An 11,364-nucleotide genomic window follows, 5' to 3' on the forward strand; every position below is an offset into this window, starting at 1 on the left:
TACTACTCATATGTGAGAGCCTGTGTCGTAATACCCTAGACAGGTGCTAACCCTGGCTTCCATTAATTTGGTGAATCTTTACCAATCATAATTTTAAGACAGTAGTTGAGCTTTTGTTTTAATATTTATTTTACATGTATATGTGTTCTGCCTGCATGTATGTCTGTGTACCATGTGTGTGCAGCGTCCTCAGAGGCCAGAAGAGGGCATCGGATATCCTGGAACTAGAGTTACAGATGATTGTGAACTGACATGTGGGTGCTAGAAATTGAACCGTGGTCCTCTGGAAGAGCAACCAGTGCAAGCTCTACTCCATTTCTCATGTCTGAGCATTTTAAAGCTGTATTTCTTTCTTTACTGGTGAGATTTGGTTTGGGGGCAACTTGAGTTTTGGGTTTTGTTGTTGTTGTTGTTGTTGTTTGAACTACAGGAATGAGCTTGGGGTCTCGTGCATGCTAAGCAAGTTCTGTTCCATGGAGCCATAGTCCAAAATTGAGCTTTTTTATATATTCAGGGGTAATTTTTCTTTATGTGAATATTTAGTATTTTCTCTCATACTTCTAAGGGTTCTTGCCTTTTGTTTCTGATTTGTAGAGATCATTTATACATTACAAAAATTATACTATTCTAAGACAGAACCAGGTTTAAACAAACCCAACCCTACACAAAGTACTAGAAGTAAAACTCCAACCCAAAGGTGTTGGCTACACCCACAAAAACACAGACAGTAGATGATCTCACAGCAGCAAACCCCAAAGAAGGGAAACATACACACAATAACATCACCTACAACAAAAACTAAGTTGACAGGAACTAGAAATCACTGGTCATTGATATCCCCTGATAAAAAGACACAATTCACCTATAAAAAGAAACAGGTTAATAGATCGAATACAAAAACAGAATCCATCCATCTGCCACATACAAGAAATACACTTCAATCTCAAAGACAGACATCACCTCAGAGTAAAGGGTTGGGAAAAAATGTCCAATCAAATGGACCTAAGAAACAAATGAGAGTAGCTATCCTAATATCTAACAAAATAGATTTCAAACTAAGATCAATCAAAAGAGACAAAGAAGGACATGTTTTGTCTCAGGAGAAATCCATCAAGAGGAAATATCAGTACTGAACATCTATGCCCCAAATACAAGGGTACTGTCATATGTTTAAAAAAAAAAAAAAAAAAAAAAAAAACACTTCTAAAGCTTAAGGCACACCTTAAATCCTACACACTAATAGTGGGAGACTTCAACACCCCACTCTCACCACTGGACAGTTCTGTCAGACAGAAAATTAACAGAGAAATAAGGGAACTAACAGATGTTATGACTCAAATGGAATTAACCAGCATCTATAGAATATTCCATCCAAACATAAAAGAATATACCTTCTTCTAAGCACTTCATAGAAACTTCTTAAAAATTGACAACATACTAGGTAACAACACAAACCTCAACAGATGCAAAAAAATTGGAATAACCCCATGTATCCTATCAGATTGCCATGGTTTAATGTAAGAATTCAACACTAACACTAATTTCAGAAAGCCCACAAACACATGGAAATTAAACAATACTCAACTGAATTACCAATGGGTCAAGGAAGAAATAAAGAAAGGAATAAAAGACTTCCTTAAATTCCATGAAATTGACCACACACCATACCCAAATTTTGGGACACAATTAAAACAGTGTTAAGAGGAAAGTTCACAGCTCTAAATGCCTACATAAAGAAGTTGGAAAAATCCCATACTAGTGAATTAACAGAATGTTACAAGAAGAGGACCCCTTGTTCTGTCCTGAAATAACCACACAGAACTGTATTCATTAAAGCACTGCTTGGCCAATTAGTTCTAGTTTCTTATTGGCTAATTCTTACATCTTAATTTAACCCATTTCTATTAATCTGTGTATTGCCATGTGACCATGGCTTACCGGCAAGATTCTAACCAGTGTCTGTCTCAGGCAGAAGATACATGGCATATCTCACTCTGCCCTTCTTCCCAGAATTCAGTTCTGTCTTTTCTGCCTACCTAAGTTCTGCCTTATCAGGCCCAAAGCAGTTTCTTTATTCATTAACCAATGAAAGCAACACATGAACAGAAGGACCTCCTACACCATTTCCCCTTTTCTGTTTAAACGAAAAGGAAGGCTTTAACTTTAACATAGTAAAATTACATAAAACAAAAGAGTTATCAAGCAAGAATTATAGTTACTACTGTGGACACCCTCAAAAAGTTACTTCGCCCAACTGGTGATTGGGGTGAACTTAGCAATAGGATATACCATGGAAGACCTGATTAACAGAGCCCCCATACAGCAGGAAAAAGTTTGGAGAGAAAGAACTGTGTTGCTTTCATTGGTTAATGAATAAAGAAACTGCTTTGGGCCTGATAGGGCAGAACTTAGGTAGGCAGAAAAGACTATATCTACTGTATCTTTTATCATAACTAAGGAAAACTATAACTATAAATTCTTTAACTCCATCAAAGACTCCAGAAGGATATAATATTATCTAAGTAAACAGGAAGTGCATTGTAAGCAACTTCCAAAACTCTAGAAATGACAGACACATCTTGCTGCCTGGACAGTCACCCAAAGTTCTTACTTCTATATCATTGGGGCGTCCACCTTTGGCCTTCAGGCCCATAGTATCTAGCAGACTTTTCCATGAAGCAGGAAATTTCAAAGACAGTTCCACCTATATTGGCAGTTTTTAGTTACTTCCTTCTGTGTCCTGCAGAATGTCTCGCAGATTTTTTCATGAAGCAGGAACCCCAAAGGACCATCTCACCTTTAGGCAAGTTCAGCACTCATCTCTCTGTGAGTACTTCATGTCCAGTGAAGCAGTCCAAGCAAGAGCAGTTTCTTGCCCAAATGGCTAGCAAACTCCATAAGGAGCCTCTTTGATGCCCATCTTCCTCTTGAAGTAGCTGCTGCTGCCAGGAACAGATGCATCTCATTGTCATAAAAAGTCCTAAGATATTAAAACATTTTAAATGCCATATTCTGTAGTCTTTGAAAGATATGAAAAATGCCTATCCATCTGAAATATATCTATGCACATCTAGAAAATCTAACTAACATGACTACAAACGTGACTACTGTAGATGAGTATCTAATAACCTATATTTCTTAATTATACATTACATTTTAAAATGAACTATACAATCACAATACCTTAGTCAAGAGCAGAAATATACATATAACAAGACTGACCTTTAATTTGTATCAATAAAACCAAGATCCATACCAATGCAAGTTATTCATATCTATATCATATCCCCCTTTAAATGTAAACAAACATTTACAAACAATATTTGGGAATATGGGCACAGTTCTTTCTCTCCAAACTTTTTCCTGCTGTATGGGGGCTCTGTTAATCAGGTCTTCCATGGTATATCCTATTGCTAAGTTCACCCCAATCACCAGTTGGGCGAAGTAACTTTTTGAGGGTGTCCACAGCGACCTTTCAGGATGTCTTGGTCCATGAAACCATATTGGTGTAGAAGCAATCCACAGGTTCTCATCTTCTGTGAAAACAAAAGAAGAATCTCTCTTCCAAAGCACCATATCCTTAGACCCAAATTCTGAAGTCAAGATACTTTTATAATATACATGCTGGTTTAGCTTAGCAGCCCACAATGAAATGTCTCTCTGTACTTAGCTCCTTCACAGTAAAAAAAAACTCCAAGAAAACACAATATACATAATCCATACTCTCTGTGAATTTTCCATTTTTATGTGGCTTATTTTTATTTCTTTTAATCTATGACTATCTCTGTCTCTTTAAAGACTCTACCCATTTAAAGCATTAATTTTATTTTATAACTCTCTATACTCTTTTTCTTCTCTCTCCCAAGCCTACATACACCCATCCAACACTGTGACCCATTTAGAGGTTGTTTATGTCTGAATATGTCCTATTGTGAATCTGTAATTCTTTACTGTCCAGGAGCACTTTTTAAAATGCTAAGCACTTTTTAAAAACTTAAGTTGCACTATTAGTATGGATAATATGGTAATGCCTGTTTGCCTGCCCAGTCTAAAACTTAAGCTGTATCATTATTATGGTAAATACAGTAGTTTCTGCCCTGCTCACCACAGTCCAGCATGACAGAGCTGACTGTACCTCTGAGCCATGCACAGTGCCCCAATTCCAAGCACACAGCCAGTCCAAGTTGCCATCAAGCAACCCTCAAGCAGTATGATGTTCACAAGCCCCATCTAAGTGCTTGGTCTCCCAAAAGAGCCAGAGGTCACACTGGCAGCATAGCCCAGAAATCAGGCATTTCAAAACCATTGCAGCTCTGAATCAGGGAAATCTCTCTAAGAGCTGTGGCAGGCAGTCAGCAAGCATTAGGAAGTTGTGTTAAACTCTGTATTTTTTTGTAGAATTTTTTAAGCCCTCTTAGGTTTTTTTTTTTTTGTTTTTTGTTTTTGTTTGTTTGTTTTTTGCCAGTCTTGCACTTTATTGCCCTTCCATTAGACCTTGACCGCATACTTGCATAGTGGGTACAGCCTCTCCTTCCGCTGCTGCTTCTTTGTCTTCAGCTTCTCCTCGTGCTTGGTGAGCGGACAGCACATGGCTCTAGTTTTCTTGGGTCGCAGGTCCAGAGGCTTGTACTTCTTGCCCTTGTAGAATTTCCTGAGGTTTTCCTTCTGAGTCTGGTTAATGACGGTGAGAACACGGGCGATGGATTTGCGGACAACTCGTATCTTGGAGAGCTTGGACGCGGTGCCGCCTGTCACCTTGGCGACGCGAAGCTGGGATAGCTCCACCTTCAAATCGTCCAGTTGTTTTAGCAGCTCCTCCTTCTTCTTGCTGCGCAGTTCCCGAGCCTTAATCTTGGCCATGGCTGCGTTGCTCACCGCTGAGCCCTCTTAGGTTTTCTGTGGAATTAGTTGGCCCCACATTGGTGCCAAGTGTTACAAAGAAGGGGGGCCCCTTGTTCCCTGCTGGTCACCCGGCTAGCTTACACACAAAATTACCACAACAAAACATTTGAGAACTATTGAACAAAAAGAAGGAAACTCACCCAGGAGAACTAGATGGCAGGAAATAATCAAGTTGAGAACTGAAATCAACAAAATAGAAGCAAAGAAAACAAAGAATCAATGAGACAAAGAGTTGGTTCTTCAAGAAAATAAACAGAATAGACAAACATTTATCCAAACTAACCAAAAGGCAGAGAGAGAATATCCAAATTAACAAAATCAGAAATGAAAAGGAGGACATAACAACAGACATGGAGGAAATCCAGAGAATCATCAGGCCATACTTCAAAAACATGTACTCCCCCAAAATTGTACAACTTAAAGAAAATAGATAATTTTCTGTATAAATATCACCAAAATTAAATCAAGACCAGATAAGCAAATTAAACAGACTTATAACCACTAAGAAAATAGAAACAGTCATCAACAGTCTCCCAACCAAAAAAAAATCTAGGACCCGACAGTTTCAGTGCAGAATTCTAGATGATTTTTAAATAACTAATACCAATGCTCCTCAAATTGTTCCACACAATAGAAACAGAAGAAATCTTGTTACTCTTTTTATGAGGCTACAGTTACCATGACACCCAAACCACACAAAAACACTACTAAAAAAGAGAATTACAGACCAGTCTCACTCATGAACATTGATGCAAAAATACTCAATAAAATACTGGCAAATTAAGCACAAGAACACATCAGAAAAATGATCTACCATGACTAAGTATGCTTCATCCCAGAGATGCAGGGCTAGTTCAACACATGAAAAGCTGTCAGTGCAATCCACCATATAAACAATCTGAAAAAAAAAAAAACATAATCATCTCATTAGATGCTGAAAATCATTCAACAAAATTTTTTTCTAATTTGAAAGATTTATTACAAAATTTAAAGATGTACTTTTTTATTACTTAAAAAAAATACCAATCCAAATTTTCACTCCCTCCTCCAAGTCCCCTCCTTCTCCCTCCAAGACCCTCCCCCACCCCTCCAACCCTAAGGGAGTGCCATGCACCCCACCCTGTGAAAAGTCCAAGGCCCTCCCTACTATGTCTTGGTTGAGCAAGGCTTACATCCAAAGAGAATAGGATCCCATGAAACCAGTATATGCAAGTAGAGACACATCCCAGAGTCACTATTAGTGGCCCCTCAGTCTTCCCCAGCTGTCAACCCCCTTCAGAGGGGCTTGATTGTTCCCATGATCATTCACTCGCAGTCCAGTTGGAGTTGGTGAGCTCCCATTAGCTCAAGCAAACTGCCTCAGAGGATGACCCCCTCATGATCTTGAATTCCTTGTTCATATTCTCACTCCTTCCACTCTTCAAATGGATTTTGGGAGCTCAGTCCAATCCTCCGATGTGGGTCATCGCCTCTGTTCCCATCTGTTGTTGGACAAAGGTTCTATGGTGATATTTAAGATAATCATCAGTCTGACTACAGGGTAAGGTCGGTTCAGACACCTTCTCCTCTATTGCTTAGAGTCTTAGCTGGGGTCATCCCTGTGGGTTCTTGGGCATTTTTCTACAGCCAGGTTTCTTGCTAACTCCATAATGACTCCCTCAATAAAGATATCTCTTTCCTTGCTCTCATACCTGTCCTTCCTCAATCTTGACTATCCCATTCCCTCAAGTTCTCCTCAACCCCCCTTCTCCCCTTCCTTCTACTCCCCACACCACTGCTCCCAAATTTTTATCTGATTCCAATTTACAGGTGGATCTATATATGTTTTTCTTTGGGTTCAACTTATTCCTTAGCTTCTCTAGGACCCTGAACTATAGACTTGTTGCCCTTTGTTTATGACTAGTATCCACTTATGAGTGAGTACATACCATATTTGGTTTTTTGGGTCTGGGTTACCTCACTGAGGATAATGTTTTATAATTCCGTCCATTTGCATGAAAAATTCAAGATGTCATTATTTTTTGCTGCTGAGTAGTACTCTAATGTGTAGATGTACCACACTTTCTTTATCCATTCTTCAGTTGAGGAGCATCTAGGTTGTTTCCAGGTTCTGGCTATTACAAATAATGCTGCTATAAACATAGTTGGACAAATGCTTCTGTAGTATGATTGAGCATCTTTTGGGTATATTTCCAAGAGTGATATTGCTGGATCCTGAGGTAGGTTGACTCCCAATTTTCTGAGAAACCGCCACACTGATTTCCAAAGTGGTTGCACAAGTTTGCATTCCCACCAGCAATGGATGAGTGTTCCCCTTGCTCCACAACCTCTCCATCATAAGCTGTCATTAGTGTTTTTGATCTTAGCCATTCTGACAGGTGTAAGATGGTATCTCAAAGTTGTTTTGATTTGCATTTCCCTGATAGCTAAGGAAGAAGAACATGTCCTTAAGTATCTTTTGGCCATTTGCAATTCTTCTGATGAAAATTCTCTATATAGTTCAGTAAACCAGCTTTTAACTGGATTATGTAGAATATTAATGTTTAATTTCTTGAGTTCTTTATATATTTTAGAGATCAGTCCTTTGTCTGATGTGGAGTCGGTGAAGATTTTTTCCCATTCAATAGGTTGCCTTATTGTCTTATTGACTGTATCCTTTGCTTTACAGAGCTTCTCAGTTTCAGGAGGTCCCATTTATTTATTGATGTTCTTATTGTCTGTGATACTGAGGTTATATTTAGGAAGTGGTCTCCTGTGCCCATGCACTGAAAGTTACTTCCCAATTTCTCCTCTATCAGGTTCAGTGTGGTCATATTTATATTGAGGTCATTAATCCATTTGAACTTGAGTTTTGTGCATGGCAACAGATATGAATCTATTTTCACTCTTCTACAGGTTGACATTCAGTTATGCCAGCACCATTTGTTGAAATTTTTTTTCATTGTATCTTTTTTTATTTCTTTGTCAAAAATCAGGTGTTCATAGGTATGTGAATTAATATCTGGGTCTTCAATTTGATTCCATTCTATTCTGTTTTTATGCCATTACCAAGCTTTTTTCATTACTATAGCTCTGTAATAGAGCTTGAAGTCAGAGATGGTAATGCCTCCGGCAGTTCCTTTATTGTACAGGATTGTTTTGGCTATTCTGAGTTTCTTGTTTTTCCATATGAAGTTGAGTATCGTTCTCTCAAAGTCTGTGAAGAATTGTATTGGGATTTTGATTGGGATTGCATTGACTCCTTCGGTAAGATTGCCATTTTTACTATGTTGATCTTTCCTATCCAAGGACATGGAAGATCTTTCCATTTTCTGGTATCTTCTTCAATTTCTTTCTTCAAAGACATAAAGTTTTTGTCAAATAGGTCTTTCACATCCCTTGTTAATGTTACCCCAAGATATTTTGTGTGACTTGTGGCTATTATGAAAGGTGATGCTTCTCTGATTTCCTTCTCAGCTTCTTTATCCTTTGTGTATAGGAGGGATACTAATTTTTTGAGTTGATCTTGTATCCTGCCATTTCACTGAAGGTATGTATCAGCTGTATGAGTTCTCTGGTAGAGTTTTTGGGTCACTTATATACTTTATCATATCATCTGCAAATAATGAAAGTTTAACTTTTTCCTTTCCAATTTGAATCCCCTTGATCTCCTTATGTTGTCTTATTGCTATTACTAAAACTTCAAGAACTGTGTTGAAGAGACCTGGAGAGAGTGGACAGCCTTATCTTGTTCCTGATTTTAGTGTAATCACTTTGAGTTTCTCTCCATTTAATTTGATGTTAGCTGTCAACTTGCAGTATATTGCTTTTATTATATTTAGATACTATCCTTGTATCCCTAATCTTTTCAAGACCTATTTCATGAAGGGATGTTGAATTTTGTCAAATACTTTTTCTGCATCCAATGAAATGATCATATGTTTTTTTTTTCTTTCAGTTTATTTATATGGTGGATTACATTGATTGATTTTTTTTTTTTTTTGGTTTTTTGAGACAGGGTTTCTCTGTGGTTTTGAAGACTATCCTGGAACTAGCTCTTGTAGACCAGGCTGGTCTCGAACTCACAGAGATCCGCCTGCCTCTGCCTCCCAAGTGCTGGGATTAAAGGACATTGATTGATTTTTGTATGTTGAACCAGCCCTGTATCTCTGGGATGAAGCTTATTTGGTCATGATGGATGATTTTTTTTTATATGTTTTTGGATTCGGTTTGCCAGAATTTTATTGAGAATTTTTGCATCCACGTTCATGAGTGAGATTTGTCTGTAATTCTCTTTCTTGGTTGAGTCTTTGTGCGGTTTTTGGTATCAGGGTAACTGTAGCTTCAAAAAATTATTTGGCAATGAGCCTTCTGTTTCTATTATGTGGAACACTTTGAGGAATATAGGTATTAGCTCTTCTTGAAAGTTCTGGGGGAATTCAGCACTAAAACCATCTGGCCCTGGGCTGTTTTTGGTTGGGAGGTTTTTGATGACAGCTTCTATCTCCTTGCAGCTTTTATGTCTATTTAAATTGCTCCCTTGGTCTTGATTTAATTTTGGTAGGTGGTATCTATCTACAAAATTGTCCATTTCTTTTATATTTTCCAGTTTTGTGGAGTAAAGATTTTGTAGTAAGACCTAATGATTCTCTGAATTTCCTCAGTGTTCGTTGTTATGTCCCCCTTTTCATTTCTGATTTTGTTAATTTGGATGTTCTCCCTCTGGCTTTTGATTAGTTTGGATAAGGGTTTGTCAATCTTGTTGATTTTCTCTAAGAACCAGCTCTTTGTTTCAGTGATTCTTTATATGGTTTTCTGTATTTCTATTTTGTTGATTTCAGCCCTCAACTTGATTATTTCCCATCTTTTCCTTTGGAGTGAGTCTGCTTCTTTTTTTCTAGAACTTTCAGGCATGCTGTGAGGTCATTGATGTAAGCTTCCTCCATTTTCCTTGTGTTGGCACTTAGTGCCTCTTAGCACTGCTTTCATAGTGTCCCATAGGTTTGGATATGTTGTGCCTTCATTTTCATTGAATTCAAGAAAGATTTTAATTTCTTTCTTTATTTCTTCCTCGACCCAGGGGTGGTTCAATAGTTGACTGTTCAGCTTCCATGAGTTTGTAGGCTTTCTGGGGGTAGTATTGTTGTTATTCTAACTTTACTCCATGGTGATCTGATAAGACACAGGTGGTTACTCCAATTTTTTGTTATCTATGGAAGTTTGCTTTGTTACCGAGTATGTGATCAATTTCAGAGAAGGTTCCATGAGGTGCTGAGAAGAAGGTATATTCTTTCCCATTTGGGTGGAATGTTCTATAGATGTCTGTTAAGTTCATTTGATCCATTACATCTGTTAGTTCTCTATTTCTCTGTTAATTTTCTGTCTGTTTGACCTGTTCATTGTCAAGAGAGGAGTGTTGAAATCTCCTACTATTAGTGTGTGGGGTTTGATGTGCAATTCAAGTTTCAGTAATGTTTCTGCGGTGGTGTCTGTCTTTGAGGTTGAGTTGTGTTTCTTGTAAACAGCAGAATGTTGGATCCTGTGTATGTATCCATTCTCTTAGCCTGTGTCTTTTTATAAGTGAATTGAGACCATTGATATTAAATGATAATAATGACCAGTGGTTGTTAGCTCCGGTTATCATTTGGTAATAGTGTTTGTGTGTTTCCCTTCTTTGGGTTATGCTGGTGGGGGGTTATTAGATGCCTGTGTTATTGTGGGTGTAGTTAGCTTCCTTGGGTGTGGCTTTCCTTCTAGTACTTTCTGTAAGGCTGGGTTTGTGGATACATATTGTTTAAATCATTTTTTGTCATTGAATACCTTGTTTTCTCCATCAATGTTCTGTATGTTTTGTGTTTTGACTATTATATGGTGAGGGGATGGATTTTTTTGTTTTTTTTTGTTTGTTTTTTTTTGTTGTTGTTGTTGTTTTGATCCAGTCTATTTGGTATTCTGTAAGCTTCTTGTACCTTCATAGGGATATCTTTCTTTAGATTGGGAAAGTTTTTTCTATAATTTTGTTGAATATATTTTCTGTGCCTTTGAGCTGGAATTCTTCTTCTTTTACCCCTATTATTCTCAGGTTTGGTCTTTCCATGGTGTCCCAGATTTTCTGAATGTTTTGTGTTAAGAATTTGTTGGATTTGGTGTTTTCTTTGACCAATGAGTCTATTTCCTCAACAGAATCTTCAGTGCCTGGGATTCTTTCTTCTATCTCTTGTATTCTGTTGGATATACTTGTCTCTGTGGTTCCTGTTCATTTACCCAGATTTTCCATTTCCAGGGTTCCCTCAGTTTCTGTTTTCTTTATTATCTCTATTTCAATCTTCAAATCTTGAACTGTTTCCTTTACCTGTTTGATTGCTTTTTCTTGGTTTTCTTGGGTTTCTTTGAGGGATTGATTAATTTCTCCCAGCTTTTTGTTTGTCTTCTCCTCTATTTTTTTCTTTCTTTCTTTTTTGTTTTTTTTTTTTTTGCCAAAAA

The 11,364-nt window shown here is 37.7% G+C and overlaps 1 protein-coding gene across 1 annotated transcript; it reads right to left on the reverse strand.

The window, feature by feature from the left end:
- Nucleotides 1–4,488: 4,488 nt before the first annotated feature.
- LOC130884682 (60S ribosomal protein L35-like) lies at nt 4,489–4,860 on the reverse strand. The gene has a single exon (XM_057785840.1). It carries the CDS (start codon nt 4,858–4,860, stop codon nt 4,489–4,491), a length of 372 nt encoding a protein of 123 aa, XP_057641823.1.
- Nucleotides 4,861–11,364: the final 6,504 nt, after the last annotated feature.

The sequence above is a fragment of the Chionomys nivalis genome, chromosome 12 (assembly GCF_950005125.1).
Source record: "Chionomys nivalis chromosome 12, mChiNiv1.1, whole genome shotgun sequence".
NCBI lineage: Eukaryota > Metazoa > Chordata > Mammalia > Rodentia > Cricetidae > Chionomys > Chionomys nivalis.